This window comes from Cryptomeria japonica, chromosome 5 (genome assembly GCF_030272615.1).
Source record: "Cryptomeria japonica chromosome 5, Sugi_1.0, whole genome shotgun sequence".
NCBI lineage: Eukaryota > Viridiplantae > Streptophyta > Pinopsida > Cupressales > Cupressaceae > Cryptomeria > Cryptomeria japonica.
Window position 1 is genome coordinate 184,445,939 of NC_081409.1, and position 20,654 is coordinate 184,466,592.

General features: G+C 36.0%; 1 protein-coding gene across 1 annotated transcript; it reads left to right on the forward strand.

Moving 5' to 3' along the window:
- The first annotated feature begins 15,482 nt into the window (after window positions 1-15,482).
- LOC131060898 (red chlorophyll catabolite reductase) lies at window positions 15,483-18,687 on the forward strand. The gene is made up of 2 exons (XM_057994335.2): window positions 15,483-16,082; window positions 16,589-18,687. Exons 1-2 carry the CDS (start codon window positions 15,810-15,812, stop codon window positions 17,195-17,197), a joined length of 882 nt encoding a protein of 293 aa, XP_057850318.1. The 5' UTR covers window positions 15,483-15,809; the 3' UTR covers window positions 17,198-18,687.
- Window positions 18,688-20,654: the final 1,967 nt, after the last annotated feature.

Here is a 20,654-nt window from a genome sequence, read left to right on the forward strand (position 1 = left end):
CACCTACTTTTGTAGGACCTTTTGATATTTTGGAGAGGATTGTTCTCGTAGCATATGCCCTAGCCTTGCCAACTAGCCTATCACACATCCATAATGTGTTTGAGGCAATATATTCATGATGTTTCTAATGTTTTATATTCGACTACCTTACAAGTGGAGGAGGCTAGATGGTTAGATTTGGATCCAATTCCCATCTTGGATCAACAAATATTAGCCCTTCATGGGTGCAATTTGGATTGGGTTAAAGTATAATGGGATAGGTATGACAAGGGAGATGCTATCTAGGAGGACGCATCACATATGAGGACCTAGTATCCTCATATTTTTCATGACTTCTATGAGGAAGTGCAATCTTATGGGGGAGGATGTGAGACCCCTCTTTAAGTGACACATTATCATATCATCTATTTTCTAGTATTATAGTTATTGAGTTCATAGTTTCATGATTAGTATATGTTATGAACATTATGATGTTATGGGCTATTGATTTTGGTAGTATTTTAGTTGATATTGCATGGGCATAGTTGATTTTTATTTTTATTATGGACGATGTTACCACTATGGCTAAAGAGATATCAAATGATTTCATTCCATGTGAGTCATGTATGTGGATTTATTTATGATTAGATTTTATATGTTGTAAAATTCATTAATTGTTCATTAGTGAATGTGACTTAGTTGATAAATAAAAATATATGTGAAATGTGAATGCCTTATAATGCTTGATTAGAAATGTGCAATTATATATATATATATATATTGAAGTATGTAGGTGTAGTGCCAATGATAATTTGGATCACATAGTAAATCTGGTTGTATTTAACTACTTAAGATAGCCTTAGTCCATATGGAGAGAGTAAGGTCATGTGTAATGTGAATTTTGTTATAATGTGAAATTTGTTGTAATATGAATGTATTTTGAGTGATATGAACATTGTTATTTGAAATTAATTTTGTTTTGTTATGTTGAGAAATATTGTCTAGAAGGTGTGTTTATTTGAGTATTTGAGTTTTTGTGGTAGTCATTTTTTGGTAGATTTGGTTATAAGTGAATACTTTTTGTCTTTTTATTAATTTTGAGTCCCTAAATGTTATTACTGTGTGTAAAGGGTATTTTGGAATATAAAAATTTAGTCAAAGTCATTTTTAAAATGTTTTAACTATAGATTCTAAAAGTATGAACCACAAAGATCTTTTGGTGACCTCCATTAGCTCTTTGTCCAAGATGCCCATGTGGGTCATGGATGACAACATGATGTGTTGGCATCCTATACAAATAGAGTACACAATTTCCTATAAAATGTTGAGTGATGTAATAAAAGCTTTTAAATACTTTAAATATGATGAAATAATAATAGAAAAGTAAACTATTTGTAAATAGCAATTGAAATGACAAAGGAAAAGAAGAGAAAACATTAGAGAGGGTCCACAAAGGTATCCTCATGTAATCAATGAATAAGATTCAACAACCTACAAGATGACAAGAGAAAAGTGTTGGGGTTGTGTTTAGAGGCTTGCCACAGTCAGACCCCCACTTTGGTGTTTCCACCTCCATAGACAACCAAAATGATAGATTGATAAAATAAAAGAAAGATGGATAGGAGCTATAACTATAACTAGATGATGACATACTAATGGAGATAATGAGAAATATGGCAATGTAAACAAAGGAAGGAACTCCCCTTCAATACCAATAACGCTAGAGCTTGCTAAAGTGAAGAAGAAGACACAACCATTGAAGAAGACCAAGGTACAACAATGGTGATGGTGTGACTATGAAACAAAATCCAAGATAAAGAAGTAGAATGTTACAAGTATGTGAGAAAAATATCCAAAATGCATCCAAAAGAACAAATGAGGATCAAACAACTAGGATATAGAGACCAAGGAAGAATCCCAACGTTGGTGGTCATAGAGGGAGACATTACACTACTAGAAATCATAGGAGTAATGCTTCAACAACCATCTTGAGTTTTCAAATTTGTGAGACACTACCGCAACATGTAGACATCTATGTGGCTTGTGTTCGTTCATAATCTGTACAATCATCAATATTACATAAAAGGATGAAGAAGGTGGTGATAATGTTAGACATACTAGCTAAGCAAGCAAATGTCAAAGAAAGGTATCTAATCAACATAAAGCGAAGGTGTTTATGTAGCATGAAATTGCACGAGGTAAAATTTATGATGTTAAATTTTACCCCCACTTCAGCGAGCATATTATTATCAAGAGATGCAAGCTAAAGTAGAGAGATAAAGTTGAAAAGTTTTTACTGATTTACGAAGGGGAAGAAAAATTATCTAACTGTATGGAGTTGCCTCTAGGGAAGAGACCTAAACCCTTGTGAGATCTTGCTAAGTTATTTCATCATAAACATGTCAGATGAAAAATCAAATTTTTTGATAAAAAACAATATGATCAGACATGAAAATAACAAGATAGTGATCACTGAGATAAAATATATGTGTTTGTATGGGTAGAAAGTTGTGTTATGCTAGATAGCCATATGATAGGGTGGTTTACATCAATTGATGATTGATTAGATAGTGATTTGGCCCCCATGAAGGCAATAAGATAAAATGAGATAGTGGATTGGCCCCCACAAAGACGATAAGACCAAGTTGTTTGGACTACACAAAGGCAATAAGATAATAAGGTCATGTGGTTTGGCCCCCACAAAGACAACAAACAATAAGATCATTGGATATATAAATGTGATAGATACAAGATGCAAATACAAATATGCAAAAATATAGAGATACAAATATGAAAACACAAATATGAACATACACATATGATAACCCCCCTCTTAAAATGGTATGTATGTGATGCATGTCATTCTAAGGAAAAGATATGTTATGTCACGTCAACATAATGAGACATTTCTATGGAATGCCATCGTACAAATAGATGGCACATGATACCCACAACATCAATAAAAACACAAGGGTACATGGGGATCCAATTATTCGGTGTCAGAAGAACTCATAACAGTCAAAATGAATAATGTGTATATCCGCATATGAGTTACTCATCATGGTCCCAAAGTTTTTGAATCATATGAAGAAGGTACATGAAAACAAAGATAAAATAAAAATTTGGGTCAACATGGAAGAAGGCCTAAATATCCCCAATGTTTTGCATCATCCCCAAATACCAAAAGGCAATGTATGATAGATAGAAGAAATATGATGAGAAATAGAGAAAGTGTATGATAAATAATCCCCTATTTCCAATCACCTATAGAGTAACTTGGGTCCTCTAGGAGAGCATGAAAACATATAAATATATCTCTACCTCCCATTTTCAAGCACCTACAGAGTGACATGTGTCCTTTGGGAGGGTACAAAACATATAAAAACAAGCACGTGAGAACACATACAGGCACACAATAAGATAAATATAAGGAGGGGACCACACTAGTAGCCATCTTGCAATAGATCATTGACCTCCCAATCATGATCATATAGGAAAGGAGGACAATCCTGAAGAGGGGTAACTGCTAAGGTAGTCCCAGGTGCCTCACCATCAACAAGAGCCAAAGTAGAGGTTGCCTTTGCATACTCATGCAAGAGCTCATGAGAGGTAAGAGTCAATGATCATATGAAGATCATCGATGATGTTGAAATGTCCTCTAAAGAGAAACAAACTACCCTTCATGGAGAGAGTGGGTGGCTAGGCTTGATCTGTAAACTAGGACATTAAATTTTACAAAACTTAATCCGATTACAGATTTAAATCCCTAATCACAACAATAATGCATGATTATGTATTTTAACCATTGAGATTACTAAAACTGAGTTATGCTTCTTAAACACTTTAAATAAGCTATTTGTAATAACATTCACGAGAGAACATAAAACTGAAAGAATTGAGAGAACAAGAAAGAGATGGAAGAGAGATGCAAACAGTTTGATAATGGAGTTCATCCTTGAGGACTACGTCTTTGGGTCCACTTCTCAATTCAGGAGTCGCTTTATTAATGTCGCTAGGCAAAAATAATCCTTGTTACAACATCCAAGCTTAAACTTCATTCACAGTCTCTTTCTTTGCACTTGAAGATAATGTCTTCGTGCTTACAAAGTCTCTCTCACAATTTCCTCTTTTCTTCAAAATTTTCTCTCCAATTTGGGATCACCTTGGAATGCCTTCAAATAAGCCTTCTACCCCTTTAAATACAAAAAGTTGGCTATAAATGGTTTAAAACCATATAAGCCTTATAAGGGATAAAACAATTTACATTTGTTATAAAACAAAATATATGCCCATATTTAACAAACAAACAATGTTTGTTTTCCATATTTTCGAGCTTTGTTAAATATTATGCTATGTTGGGGGCTCAACCAACTCACCTCAAGCTCCCTTATTTCCTCTTACCCGTTGTTGACTAAATTAAAATATGTTTTGCTTATTCGTTGTAACAACCTACGCGTGTGGCGTAGCGGTTGCAAGAGGAAATGGTAATGTGGGGGTTGGGGGTTTGACCCCCACCGAGATCGTTTTGTTTTATTTGTCTCACAATACATAACAAAACATGTATCCTGCCAACTGCATTAACAAACTCGTCTATGGTGTAATGGTGCAAGATGAGGTTGGGATTTCAAATCCCACAACAATTTTTTTTAGAATAGTTCAAACGACACTACCATTGAGGTGCCAAATAGAATTACCAGGATCATTACTCCCCACTGAGAAGCTTTTGGACCTCCAAAAGTTTGGTTTTACATAGAATTGAAATGAGGGAATATTCGCCTCACTTGTCCAATATCATTTGTACACCCTATTGGAATTCCAAACATTTGACTCATCACAAACACAATGAAAAATGGGATAGTATTGTTGACACAATCAACTATACATCCATCAGTATTCATTGTTACATCTATCCTCGACATAGAACCAACTAGTAGAAAAAGAAGCAACAACATTGAACAAACTGATGAAAAGGAAAAAGTATCAACACTCTGGATCTCATGTACAAAAACATCAGTAGAAAATGAATCATTCAAACCCTCTTGTAGCATCACTGGCTGAAGACTTGATTCTGCTTGCAACTGATCCTCACATTCTATTGTCGATGACACCTAAACATCACTAATTATTACAGACATGAAAGTCAATTTATTGCTCACATTTACAATCATTTTCAAATGCCCTATGTTTACAATTGATCCATCATTCTTCATGCGATGAGTTTTCACAATGTATTCAATTCCATCTTTAAATAAATGATACCTGTTATGTTCTCTATAGAAGATTGTTTTTTTATCATAAGTACGGTCTACCCAACACAATCCCACATACATCAAGTGAACCACATCAAATTCAACCTCATTTATAAACTTATATGTTATTGCAAATCTTAAATTGCATTGCTTAGTTACTCACAATCTATTATCATTGCACACCCGACCTAATGGATAAGGTTTCTTATGTGGCTTTTTTTTTAATCCCAACTGTTCAACAATTTCTTCTAAAATTAGATTAACTTGGGACCCACTATCTATCAGTGTATCAATCTTAGTGTTCTTAGAAATCACCCTTATATGAAACAATTCACATCTTTTTCTATCTTCAGGAACAACACAATTTTTATAAGTAGAAGCACATGAAACATCAGTGGTAGAATCATTTCCAACAAAAGCTTTACCTTTCAAACCCACAACTGTTATCTTTGTTTCATCTTCAAAATCCAATCCAAGATCCTGAACGACAACTGCAGCCTTTTGTTTTCCTTTACAATCCTTAAACCACTTTGGTTTCAATTCTGGATGCAATTTCCAACACTTCACATCTTCATGCCCTTTCTTCTGACAATGTGAACAAGTAGGTGTTTCACCTTCCTCTTGTTTTACAAAGGTTGTCCACTGCATTTTCTCCTTCCCTTTCTTTCTATCTTTTTGCTTACTAGATCTCATCAAAAGATAGTTTTGAACATTCTTTGTGCCTGTTTCAAGATGAATGGCTTGCACACTAACTTCATCAAGGTTATTTGGATTGAACATGAGTATTGTATGCCTCAAATTCTCATGTAATCCACCTATATACTTTAACAAATTTTATTGTGTGTATAATGGAATGCCCAAAATTAAAGCTCTTTTCTTGAATTCTTGTGTATATTCCTGCACACTTTGTCCTTTCTCTTGCCTTAATGACTGCCAATTCATTTTTGCTAATTGCATGTGTTCTAATGGATAAAATTGTTTTTTAAGTGAAGATGCAAACTCAAACCAAGAAGATATTATTTTACCATATCGGCTAAGATCTTCCTGAGTTTTTCTCTCCCACCAAATTAGAGTTGTGCCTCCCAGGCAAAGAGTGGCTAACTGGATCTTTGAAGCATCATTAGTGAACTTCTGTACCCTACAATAAACTTCAACTTATTTGATCCAATTATTGAGTTTCTCTACATCCAATTCTCCATTATAGATTGGAAAATGAAATTTAACATCAATTTTTATCAAAGGTGAAGTAGATTCAAACTATACAGGTTGTTTCTTCTTGGGGGAAGAAGTAGAAGAAGATGAAGAGGATGAAGAAGAAGAAGAAGAAGATGGGGATGGAGGTTCAGAAGGCTTACTAGCACCTCCTACTCCTTCACCTTTGTCATCTTTCAAAGAGGATTCACCTTCCTCCTTCTTCTTTTTGTTTTTCCTTTCCTTTTTCTTCTGATGGTCTTTATACAATTCTTCCACCATCATCTTCATATCCAGGAATGCTTTGTGAAATTGTTCTTCATTATCAAAGAGTTCAGGACTAAGAGATTTTCCATCTTCTAATTGTGCCATGGTTGATCTTCAAGTAACTTGCCTCGATCCAATCTTTGGATTAAACTCTTCAAGTGTACCTTCTCCTCACTTTAATTTCAACCTGGTTAACATTCACCACCTGCAATTTCTTGCAAAATAGGCTCTGATACCAAACTTGATCTGTAAACTAGGACGTTAAATTTTTACAAAACTTAATCCATTTACAGATTTAAATCCCTAATTGCAACAGTAATGCATGATTATGTATTTTAATAGTTGAGATTACTGAAACTGAGTTATGCTTCTTAAATACTTTAAATAAGCTATCTGTAATAACATTCACGAGAGAACATAAAATTGAAAGAATTGAGAGAACAAGAAAGAGATGGAAGAGAGATGCAAATAGTTTGATAATGGAGTTTGTCCTTGAGGACTATGTCTCTGGGTCTGCTTCTCAATTCAAGGACCGCTTTATTAATGTCGCTAGGCGAAAACACGCCTTGTTACAACATCCAAGCTTAAACTTCATTCACAGTCTCTTTCTCTACACTTGAAGATAATGTCTTTGTGCTTACAAAATTCTCTCTCACAATTTCCTCTTTTCTTCAAAATTTTCTCTCCACTTTGGGATCACCTTGGAATGCCTTTAAATAAACCTTCTACCCCTTTAATACAAAAAGTTGGCTATAAATGGTTTAAAACCATATACGCCTTATAAGGGATAAAACAATTTACATTTTTTATTAAATAAAATATATGCCCATATTTAACAAACAAGCAATGTTTGTTTTCCATATTTTTGGGCTTTGTTAAATATTATGCTATGTTGGGGGCTTGGCCAACTCACCCCGAGCTCCCTTATTTCCTCTTACCCATGGTTAATTTAATTAAAATATGTTTTGCTTGCACTGGTTTCAAGAGGAAATGGTAACATGGGGGACGGGGGTTCGACCCCCACTGAGATCGTTTTGTTTTCTTTGTCTCACAATACATAACAAAACATGTATCTCGCCAACTACATTAACAAACCCATATATGGTGTAATGGCGGAGGATGAGGCTGTTATGAGGGAGGTTGGGATTTCAAATCCCACAACAATTTTTTTAAACGGTTCAAATGACACTACCATCGAGATGCCATGTGGCATCACCTAGATCAAGGATTGAGGTGGCAAAATAGGAGTTATACCACCAGGCTCTGTAAGAGGGGCAATAACAAACCCTCGAGAAGGCAAAGCCTTCTCAATAAGATAAACAAAAGCAAACAAAGAAATAGTTATTGAATTAGACAAAGAAGTTGCCAAAGTCAATTTTCGTCGATGAAATTCCAAAACGGCCCCAACTCGAACTTATGCTTAGGCAATGGCAAAGGCACGAGCCTCCTATCAACCATAGTGGGTTTAAGGACCCCAAGAAAACTCCAATGAAGATGCAACTAAAAAGTGGGAGAGTCAAACAAGGCTGTACTAGAGACAACTTGTGTATGCAACATGTCAAGAGGCTAGGGAAGTGGAAGAACATCAGGCAGGGAAGTGATGAGGGGAGGCTCTAAGGAGGGAGCAATGAAGACCTGTACCTATTTAGGGTGAGGCTCACCAATAGTTTATGAAGTGGCTAGAAGAAACACGAAAGATGGAATAGATGCATAGGTTGCAAGAGCAATAGGAGCGAGAGAAGGTACAAAAAACAACATGTGTAGGGGTAGACACATCAGGCAGGGAAGTGATGAGGGGAGGCTCTAAGGAGGGAGCAATGAAGACCTGTACCTGTTTAGGGTGAGGCTCACCAATAGTTTATGAAGTGGCTAGAAGAAACACAAAAGATGGAATAGATGCATAGGTTGCAAGAGCAATAGGAGTGAGAGAAGGTACGAAAAAAAAATGTGTAGGGGTAGACACTGATGAGTCAGTAGTAGCCTTTAGAGTAGCCTTGCACTCTCGAACCATCGCTTGTCAATGACACTTATGCTCACATGCAAGATGGTTACAACATAAATGGAGACCTAGAATGAAAGTTTGAGAAGGCTCAATAGTATCATGATCCATGGGAGAGGCCACCAACTTGCCATTGTTGACAAAGAAGAAGGCCCAACCAATGGAGCATGGTGTGTTGTTGAAATAAGTCTTGTAGACACAATCAAGGGCACCCTTCCTCATTTTTTTCTAGGTGTAGTCAGAGGAACAAGAGGTACATTGGAGGTTGTGATGCAAGAGACAAAGATGATGAATGAGTGCAAGGTGAATCCACACCCTTACCATATTGTGCATGATGAGGGATATCAGTTAGGAGCGAAAGCTTGAAGGGAGGGTGGGTTACAAACTTGGACAACACGGGTGTCTTTCCTTTGCTTGCACCAGGTGTAGTCATAGGAACAAAAGACACCACTGAGAGTTGTGTAGTTTGAGGTAGACGAGGTGGTATACCCTAAGGAACAAGACTATCCTCAACCCTTGATGAAGAAGGGACAAAAGATAGTACCCAATGCAGTACAAGAGTAGACAGGGAAGGCAAAGCATAAACCAATGTAGGAGGAGGTAACAAATATCTAGGCCGAATCAACTTAGATGTCAACTCCCCTGTCTTATATTAAAAATAAGATTTATACATCAAATCACCACAGAGAAGCATAGGCCCAACCAAAGAAGGCCAAAAATGATCCAATGAAAAATACCCATGGGCTACTAATGGTCGATATCCAATATCTTGGATGACATGCACCAAACCCTCGTGAGGAAACTTCAAACAAGTATAAATCACTAAGGGGATTGTGTTCATGGCAACCAACCAATGGATACCTAGTTTAACATAAAAAATTATAATTTAGGAATGATAACAAATGTGCTTGATGAAACATTGGGTTCTACAAGGACCGTCAAGGTGATATTACCTAAAGGAGGAAGAGACAACCATTATGTGTGTGAAGGGTAGCACAACACTCATCATATCTTGGCCTATGCCAACCATTAACAAATAAGATCTCCTTCATGATAACACTGACTCTGCATAAAGGGTCAACTATCACACTCATAATGGTTTGGCCATTTAACTTTGCAAGGATGTATAAAGGAGAAAACACTCCATAATAAGGGGTACCCAAAGGGGTGAAAGATATAACAATAGTTTTTGGCATTTGGCTAGGAGGTGAGATCATATTAAGTAACCATATTAACATATGGATGGGCCATCACTTGATGCAAGATCCGAAGATGATGCACAGATAAAATTAGATGATTGAGGCAGAAAAGGATTTGTATAGATCTACAACTCACTAATTGTTTTGTCAACAAACTTATTAGATTTTTGTTTTCTCTCATCGACCCAGATAACACCACTGGCTATGTAGTCTTGGACAAGATAGCTAAGATGAATGCAATGTTTAGTGTCATGTCCAGGCACACGGTGATACTGACAGAATTTGGAACCATCATACCATTGAGGGTATGGTCTGTTGTTGGGTAGAGGTCAAATCTTAGGAAGGGTTATCAAATTATCCTTTAATAACCTTTGCATTATACTCAAATAGGAATCATTTAACTTAGTAAAGACCCGATTCCATTTTGGTTCCTGTGTAGATGTCTTAGTTGCTTGAGGTATAGTAATTATATTAGCCACAACCTTATTCTTTCTAGACCCTTATGTGGAAGACATACTCCCAAAAGTGCCAACACAAGACTTTGAAGTAAATATTTGAACTAAGTCATCGTGTCTTGGTAATTAGTGAGTTTGAAATACAAATTAGCAAAGTTCTGATATCGATTAAGAGACAAATTTTCTCTCAATGTCGGTTGCAAATTTTTGATGAACATTCTTTGCAGATCACTATCTGGCAGGGCAAAGGGGATTCTAGTAGAGATAGATTAGTATCGAGAAATAAATTTAGTAACTCTCTCATTTGAATTTTGCTTGCAATGAACAAGGTTATCCATGGTCATCCTTCTAACAATATTTTCTTGGAACCATTTGGGAAAAAAGTCCATGAGCTTATCAAACATTTGGATGGAGTGATCTAACAATGAACCATACCATTCTAGTGTAGTTCTCTAAGAACCAAGAGAATAGTTTGAGGAGAATGAAATTCAAGCTATGATAGTCACTACACATGGTCATGGAAGAATCAATTTGCACGTTAGGATCCCCTTCTCCATTAAATCGATCAAACTTCAATGGTTTAGCCTCCTGGGAAAGAATATTATTAGGATACTCAGGTCAAGTGGGCTCTTGCAATAGTAAGTGGGTAACGAGGATTGGCCAAAGGAAGATGCAAGATTTGTAAGTTGTTGTAATTGTCCCATGTTATGCAATATGGTGTTCAAGACATGATTAACAAGTGGAGGGGTGGAGTTGTACCATGCATAACAAAATATGTATGAGTATTGTAGCCACCACCTCCACTAGCACTAGCATGAGGACTAATACCACCACCAGGGGTAGTACCAACACCTGCTCCAATCGTAATAGAATCAGTATGAGCTATGACAAAAATAGTGGTAGAGTTGTTGGATAAGCCGATGTAACCTAGGGGAGTGCTGGAGATATTGGCACTAGGAATCAAGGGATCAGTCTTAGGTCTAGCGTCAAGAATGTGTACCGACACTCTAGGCATATTGACACTAATCCAAGGACTAGTAGCATCAAATTGGTTGTCTTGAGAGGGAGTATCGACAAGGGGAACATGATTTTCAACAATCAAGGATAATGCCCTTAACACTTCTAGACCTTTTCTATATCCGAGGTCAACATATCCCTTAAAGTGTTTACAACATTCTCAGCTTGAGGGATGACATTTTCTTGATTTAAGAAACCTTCGAAGTCTCTCAATTTCTCTTCCAATGATTGAATTCAATCAAAGTGGATAGTTACTATAGAATCATGGTCAATGACATGAGGAGATCCTCGAGGACTATTCGTAGGGGTATTTTTTGTGATCCATATGTAGAAGAGAATCCCATGATGATACCTTTAATCTGTCAAGAAGAAAAAGGGTCATTAGGATCTACTTGTCCCACAAACATCAGGCCAGGCCAAGTAGGATTGTAGCGATTAGGAGAGATACTCAGTCTAGAAGTCCTCCCTACAACAACCCCAAAGGTGTTCTGGGTTGTAAAGATCATATGCAAGCTCTACACACTTTGCCCACTCCATAAGTGTGTAATAAAGGGTCCTAATGTAGAGTATTATGTTGTTTGGTTAAGGAGTTTTTTTACAAAGATTTAGTTTTTTTACTTTAGGTAAATTTTAAAACAAATCGAGCACACACACAGAAACAACAAAACAACACCCAAACGCTCCACATCAAGTTCACCAAAATGTGGAGGAAATTCAACACCCAGGTGATGAAACTTGTAGGATGAATAGGCTTACTCTACTGAGCACTAAACTAGTGCTTTGGTGAGCCAAGGAGATACAAGCAGTTAACTATCCAAACCTATGATGGAAATTACTGAATAGCAACCACACAAACAACAGTAAAAATATTTTTACTATAGAACCCAAAAGCATGAACCACAAATATCTTTTGGTGACCTCCATTAGCCCTCTGTCTAGGACATATGCGCAAGTTGTGGACGACAACGTGATGCACTGGTGTCCTATACAAAGAGAGCACAATGTTTCCTAGAAAATGTTGAGTGATGTAATACAGTCTTTTAAATACTTTAAATATGATGAAATGATAACAAAAAAGTAAACTAACTATAAACAACAATTGAAATGAAAAAGGAAAAGAGAAAATAAAATGTAACAAAGGGTCCATGAATGTAGACTTCCACAATCAATGAATAAGCTCCAAAAACTTGCACAAAAGATAATAAGAGAAAAGTGTTGGGACTATGTTTAGAGGCTTGCCATAGTCAGACCCCCGCTTTGGTGTTTCCACCTCCACGAATAAATAAGATGATAGATCTAGATAAAACAAAAGAAAGATGGATATGAGCTCTAACAATAATGAGATGACAATATATACTAATGGAGATAATGAGAAATATGGCAATGCAAACAAAGGAAGGAACTCCCCCTTAGCACCAATGAAGTTAGAGCTTGCTGAAGTGAAGAATAAGACACAACCCTTGAAGAAGATCAAGTTGCAACAATGGTGATTGTGTGACAATGAAGCAAAATCCAATATAAAGAAGTAGAATACAACAAGTATTTGAGAAGAAGATCCAAAATGCATCTAGAAGAACAATTGAGGCTCAAAAAAGTAAGATATAGAACCCAGGGAAGAATCTTGATGTTGGTGGTCATAGAGGGAGGCGTTACATTGCCAAAAAAATGTAGGCGTAACGCTCCAATGACCATCTTGAGTCTATATATTTGTGAGAGGCTAGAATGATGCATAGACGTCTTTGTGGCACACATTCATCCACAATCCATAAGAAGATGGTGATGAAGATGGACATGATAGCTAAGCAAGTAGAGGTCAATGAAAGGTCTCCAATTAGCATAAAATGAAGGCCCTTATGTAGCACGGAATTGCACGAGGTGCAATTTATGACATTACAATATGTACATATGTATCTACAAATACACACAAACATGCATATATACACATACATACATACATATGTATGTATATGTGTGAATGTATGCATATGTATGTATATGTATGAATATGTACATACATACATGCATATACATATATATGATTCCCATGCTTGTAAGTAGCATAAATGATAATTTTATTGTCCAAATCTACTAGTAGAAAACCTTCAACAATAAGAAACAAGAAAATAAATAAAGTATAGTAAAATACCTAGATTTATTACCCTTGCAAATAGAAATCTCAAAGATAAGAATAAAAAGGAGAGAAGATTAGTTCTAAACTTTGGTAAACATTGACAAACTATGGAGACTCATTCCTTTCTTTGTTCAAAGAGGGGTTCCTACAACTTGTACGTAAAATGAGACAAATGAGAAGAAAAAAAACCTAATAGTATTTGTATATGAGTTTAGGGTAGTTAATAAGGCATCCTTTTATCCAAGGGTGTGAATGAATCTCATCAAATTGAGATTCATTCATACCCAAATTAGAGATTTGTTCAAATTCCTTGTTGAAATTAAATAAAAATAAGGAATCCTTTATAGATTTATTATAGAAAACTTAAACTAGATATAGATAAATTAATATCAATATTTAATATTTCATATAGTTAATAGTACTAAACTATTGGGTAACCTTAGTATAGCAGAAAATCCACTATTATTATCATTTAATTCATTACTATTATTTTAGATCATTTGGATTAAGTTAAAATACATAGTAATTTAGCATGTTTATAAGGTTATGTGCATAGTGTTGAGTGTAATGTGTATTCTTTAAGAATATTTTGGCAATAACATTAATTAAAAATTAGTAACTTTAGAAAGGGGAAAGGAATTTTATTTAATAGTTTCCAATATATGCTTATTAGCCCTAGAGTCAATACCAAAAAGAAAAGGGGAATCAATCTTAAATTAATAGAAAAGCACTAGCTTAAGGTGAATAAAACAAAACTAGCTGATTTTAGGTATAGGTCTCATCTAGATGATTGGACCTTCATTCCATAATATAATAAACCCTACCGAGAGTGTTCTAAAAAATGACCTCCCTTCAAGGTATCTTATTTAGACACCTAACCCTATTAGATTGCTTTCATCATGGGTGTGCAAGAGGGGTTCTACCACACCCAAATGTGTTTTTCATTTCCCCACCTTTTGGGTGACATGCTCATAATGACACTACACTTGCATTGTCACCAAGTGCACATGGTAGTTATCATGTTGAGCATGATATTAGGTGAAGTTTTCATTTTTTGAAAAAAATGGGATTGTGTCATTGTTCACATGTGTAAAATATGGTCATGACATAATCAATTTATTATCTAGAAAAGATCACATTAAAAAGAATATCATTAGAGCATATTTCAATTCTAAGGGGATAAAAGAATCACATTTGCATATTGCGAATTTGAATGTTAGTGTGTTTTTTCTTTGATATTGCTAAAAGTATATTTTTTCTTTGATATTGCTCATCATCATTAATTCATCTTATCAAAGGGTTTGACATAGGAGAACCCATTCACTTGTTGAGTCAACAAGCTCCTTAAGGTATCTTTAGGCACTGAAATGGCTAGGAGGCAAAAATTTGCACCCCCACATAGTGTATTTACAAGGGCCCCACCTTGTAAATACATAATGGAGGGGTGCAAATTTTCGCCTGCATAGACGGTGCCCTTTAGGCACTACCTTCACAAACTAATTTCAAGAAGATTAGACAAATAATCTTTAGGTGAACAATGCTAGATTGTTTAAACATAACACAAATCACTCCCACATACCATTTCAAGTTATAAGGATCCATCTCAACACTTTTCTCTATTATTTCCACCTTCACAAACTAGTTTCAAGAAGATTAGACAAATAATCTTTAGATGAACATTATGCTAAATTGTTTAAACATAACACAAATCATTCCCACATACCATTTCAAGTTATTATTTATTTACATTTATTTAATAACACTTTTCATTACAATATTACATTTTAATAGAAAAGTGAGTAGATAATGACCCATTACCTATTACATTTAATTTCAAATTGACATGCCTCCTTATACGAGGTAGCCTCGTACCCCACAATAACTTGGAAATAAAATGTTATGAAACCAAGGTCTAAATATTTCGTGAGCTATTACATTTAAAATATTTAAAAAATATTCCTTTATATTAGGCACTTGATTCATTAGAAAAATTCCGTATAGAAAATTCAGTAGAGAATCTTACTTTCCCTGATGTTTGAACAACACCTAGAAACCTGAAATTTTGTACAAATTGTCAGTGACCTAATTTCAAACTAACAGACAGGCAATGCAAGTATTTGCAAGGACTGAAAATGATTTAGCGAGGATCACAACTGTAATGGCTATAAGTCAAATTGATTAGATTAATATAATAGGAAGACTCATGAAAACTCTCTGAAAATGAGTTGAGAATTGTCACGGGTTTCTTGTCTCTTTCGGTATGTCATACTGACTATCAATAGTTGGAATGGCTTACACTTTCTCCATGGACTGGTGTTCTGGATGAGCTCCAAGGACAAAGTGGGAATCTTGCGAAATTGGGACATTGGTTTTGTCAGAGGTATGGAAATCAGTGAGAGAGAAGATTGGATTCATTTTCCATACCTAACAGGCCCCTGCAGATCCATGATGGAGGACATTGCCAAATGCATTCACAAACATTTGGGTCCGCTTCTTTGCCAAACAAAAAGCCCCCCAGATGTTACCCATTTCACGAGTCCCAGAGGAAATGCAGAGGGGTCATTCATTCTTAGATCCGGAGCCAATTTGTCTCAGGTACAATTTTCTTCTATTTTTGTAAAACTCTACTCAGAAATTCCTATTATATTTTATTCCTCATTTTCTTCACAGATTGGGAATCAATAATCAATCTTCAATAGATTTTATGCTTACTGCTCAGCCGGGCTTGAACTTGGTTTATCACCATGGCAATTGCAAATAATATCGAACTTACATAGATTTAGGGCCGAAATGGGGTTTGACCTGCATTGATCACCATGGCAATTGGAAGACCTTATCACTAGACCTAGGGCACATAGAATTTTTAACACTGCCAATTAGACGAACATTGTGAGTACGACAGCACCTTATGATGAGTGCTTGTATATATGCATAATAGTCTTATGTCCACCTGCATCCTGGAGTACGCTCCTGGTAGTTCTCGCAGTAGTAGCTCTGCTTTCATGACGACATCTTGGTTTTTACACCTTCTACGGCATTTTACTTTTTGTTTTACATCTTAGCTTTGGCATTCAAACTGTAGTTGTATGTGTAAAATGCAGGTCAAATTTGTATTGGGGTCGTGGATTCATTGCCGCCTGGGAGTTGGGACTCTGAACGCTGCAACATTGATTGTAATGTTAGGTCCTGACAATGATGTGCCTCATTTCATGTTTGAAGTTATAGAGAATGATTCATCTAATCTAATACTTCTTTTAGATCTGCTACCAAGGAAGGACCTTGTTTGTAGCCCAGAATATTTGAAAGCTTTTTATGAAGACTCTGAGCTGGAGAGATATAGACAATCTGTTGAGAAAGCATATCACTCGCAATCTTATGTTCCTTCCTCTCTTTACGTTAGGAGTGCTGTGTCTCCAACAGCCCTCCTGTTCAAGTTCAGAGATCTGCTTGCTCCCAATGATTTGAATTTATTGGTTAAGGAGTTGATTCATCCGACAGCCAAAAATGTTTTTGGGACATGGTTCCACGCTTTCAGCCACATTGGGACGACAAGGCCCAAGGCAGAGGGGGAAGAGAAGAGTGTGATTTTGGAAAGGGATGAGCAGATTAGGAGAATGGGTATCGAGAAGGATCTCAGTTCTAATCTGCCCAAGTTGTTTGGACAGGAGATTGCAGACCGTGTAATTGCTGCTATCAGGAAAGGTGAATGAAGCTTAATTTATAAGCCTAACATGGGGTACTGGTCTATCCTCTTCATTATCATGCAAACCTTTCACTAACCATAACTAACATGAAAAATCTGCCATGCATCTTGAGCCAACGTACATGCTATTTGATGAGCACATTTGTATGAGTAGGGAGGAAGGCAAGACCAAACCAGGCAGTGATTCTTACTCCTCTATACTGTGTTATCTTATAACATTCATTCATTCTTTTTCTTTACAATGTCATGTAATTTGGTAACCAAGGCAAAATGGAGTTATTTAAAGAAAAAGGCTCTATATTCTTGCACTCAGCATTTGATCGTTTTTTTAGGTGTTTCTTTGCTTTCTATTGCTGCAGCACTACGAATGAGATTTTTGCTTCTGTTTCCTTGGATCCAATCTGGCTATGGGTGCAAAATTATTTATATTTGTTTTTTTTCTTGGCATTTTTTGACAATACATTGAGTTGTACCTTGGTCTTTGTGCTGATACCCACTTGGTCAGGGCATACCCTCCTGCCAGGCATGAAGAGGCAAGACTGTTGAGATTTTACTGTTTGCACCGTTGAGGTGAGATATCATGTGATTAAGCATCATCTCCACCTGGCCTCTAGCAATCTGTTTGTAATCCCTGTTAGATAATTTCAACACAGTTGATCATTGGGTTCACGTATTCTGATAAGTACTGGTTAGCATTTGACCCCTCAACATCTCAAAATAAAATTAAAATATATTGGGTTCATGCAGAGAAGGGAAATTCAAGTATGAATGCGGTTAGTCTTGTAAATTTTGTCTGGTTGATCCACTGCATTCACCACTTCCGATCTCTGCTTCCAAATCTTACTCATCGAATGGGCTGTTTATGAGGCATCTTCCTTAGCAAAAATGCTCTATAAGAACAATTTTCTTATTGTCCTTCCAACCTTAGAGTGAGAGGAGGCAGAGGAAAAAGGGTTGTGCCCAAGTGACCTTGTGCATGGCCATCTTATGCAGAATGGAAAATATATATTAATAACTACCACTGTCCAAAGGATTTTCAGTGAGGTTTCATGCAAAGTCTTCTATGATGGAGAAACTAATATCTCACTAGGCCATTATCTGTCTTAAATAATGATGGATTTATTAATGCTCAGTCACAGATTTTGATGAAAAACAATTATCAGGCACTGGAGATCAATTGTGTATTTGTTGAGAGGGAAAAGGTAGAACTAGCTTACATTGGAGGTTCAGACTTGGGGAATTCCATTGCCCAGGTCTGTGGGATCCAGAAAACTGTGAATATCTGTATTGTAGTAGAATACATGAGAAGCTTCAAGCATCGCAAAGCTAAATTTAGCAGGTTTTTCGTTTGATGATCCTAGAGTAGATGAGCTGGATAGCTCCTGCTGAATTCATGAAACTCCATCAACAGGTAAGGTAAGATAGATATTCTTATTGTTGGTTGCCTCAAAATATACAAATTTATTGTTTAAAGAGGTTGGAGAATTTGGATGGAGACGACATTCTTGCAACTGTTTTCTTTTTTAGTTCTGAATATTTACTTTGATTTTTTTTTAATATGGGAGTCCACAGAGGGTTCACTGTTTTTAGACCCTAGTTTACTTTAACTCTAAAGCATTGCTGGTATTGAGAAAAGTTAGGATTGTGTTTTCCTTTTCAGTGGCACGTTGAAAACGTCATTGCTTGATAAAATGGTGAACTTTCAATACATGTTACATTTGTAAGATTGGCTATGATTTTTTTATTTGACGTGTCTCAAAAGCGTATTTAGGAGACCTGTACCTGATTAGACTGATACATGAAAATGGCTCGAACCAATTAAAATTTTGGCCAAAATTCAGTGAAAGACATGCTTTTCCATATGAGATCTGATGTGTAAAAGAAGCCTTCTTCTCTATTTTTTAGGTGTCTGAGTAACATGGTCACATTTGGTGAGTCTCACTTAAACTTGAAGAGACTGGCTGAAATTTGGAAAGTCAGTTGACTCCATGCATTTCAACTTGTTTTGGGAAATTCACCACTTCGATGCTGGGGTTTATTAATACTCAGAGAATTCCGACACTATGTGCTAAATTTTTATTCTGTATTCTTAATAATCTTATGGCTTTAAGCCATATGCAGTATTTGATATAAGGGGAACATAAATAACCAGAATTCAAATCTCAAATTCTCTCTGGATCCTACTCAATTCTCAGAAAAGTAAGGCAATAAGGAAAAATATACACCATACTGATAAAAGCTAAGAAGTTTTAACCTGCAATCATCCCCGTGATTTAGAATGGGGATTTATTCTAACCAATCATTGCATTTTATGTAGCAAAATATTATGTTCAAAGTGAACAAATTTTCATGGCATTCTCTGAATTTTGCAGTGAAACATGTTTTCAACTTGTATCTGTCAGGGCTTAAATTGCTGGCCCTGCCAATGTAGACATCACGGTCACAAGAAGTTATTTATACACCAAATTTTTCCTTGATCTGAATAAAAAATTGACAAATGATAGAAGGCCTGGGATCATCCTTCTTTTTTCTGCTATCAGTCAGCAGGCTCAAAAATCCATTCATTGAAGTGATAATCAGCATGACTAACATGGAACCTCACTGTCCTGGGAAATTGGGACACTATCTTGAAAGCTTTTTTCTGTTAAATATAGCAATTCTACAAAGATGTGCTTTGAGAGTCCATGCTTAGTAGTCTGAGGTAGACCGTTCTACCTCAACCATTCTGCACAACCCTGGTGTCCCTTCCATTGATCACAATGTATCTAATTAAAACAATTTCTATTAGCTTGCTGAGGGAAAGTTTTAGCGTGTAGGTGCTCCTGCATCAGCTTTGGGCTTACAATTGTACTTTTGTAATTTTTAAAGTCTTTGTCACTCTCAATAGAAAATGGAGATAGACTGAGACAAAGTTTTGCTAATTTTTCCTTGTACTACATCACTGCAATTTTTCACTATAACTTTTCACTATAATTTCATCTTACAGAGGTTTAAAAATTATAGTTTGCCATCTGTTTTTTATCCTTTTCTAATTCAAAGTAAGCTTACAGCCCGGTGACTAGAGGGCTTCATTAAATTACAACTGCGTATAACTTTTAAACGCCTTAAATTCTGTTCTCAGCATTTGCCAATTCACATGATTATTTGGTAACCTTATTTTCATAATAGTTACCATTATTCATGGGTACTATAAATATTAAAAGCTGAACAGTTGTTAAAGAAAGAATCAAAGAACACAATTATATCAATTTCCAAGATGACCAAAGCATCTCAATGGGATTGAAAAGAACACTGGGTAGAAAAACATTATGGTAAGAAAACCTATACCTCCCATCGCTTTAAAAGCAGGGAAAAGCTTCAGCTTTCATGGCTAATATTCTATGCTTTGATGTTTTCACTTCACATCGAGTTGAAACTAGTCTGGCCAAAGAACTGTTGACATTTGTCTGTCATACACCATCCAC

Coding starts and splice junctions, on each gene's coding strand:
- LOC131060898 (XM_057994335.2), top strand. CDS start 15,810: ATGAGCTCCAAGGACAAAGTGGGAATCTTGCGAAATTGGGACATTGGT. Junction 16,083..16,588: donor CCGGAGCCAATTTGTCTCAG/GTACAATTTTCT, acceptor TGTAAAATGCAG/GTCAAATTTGTATTGGGGTC.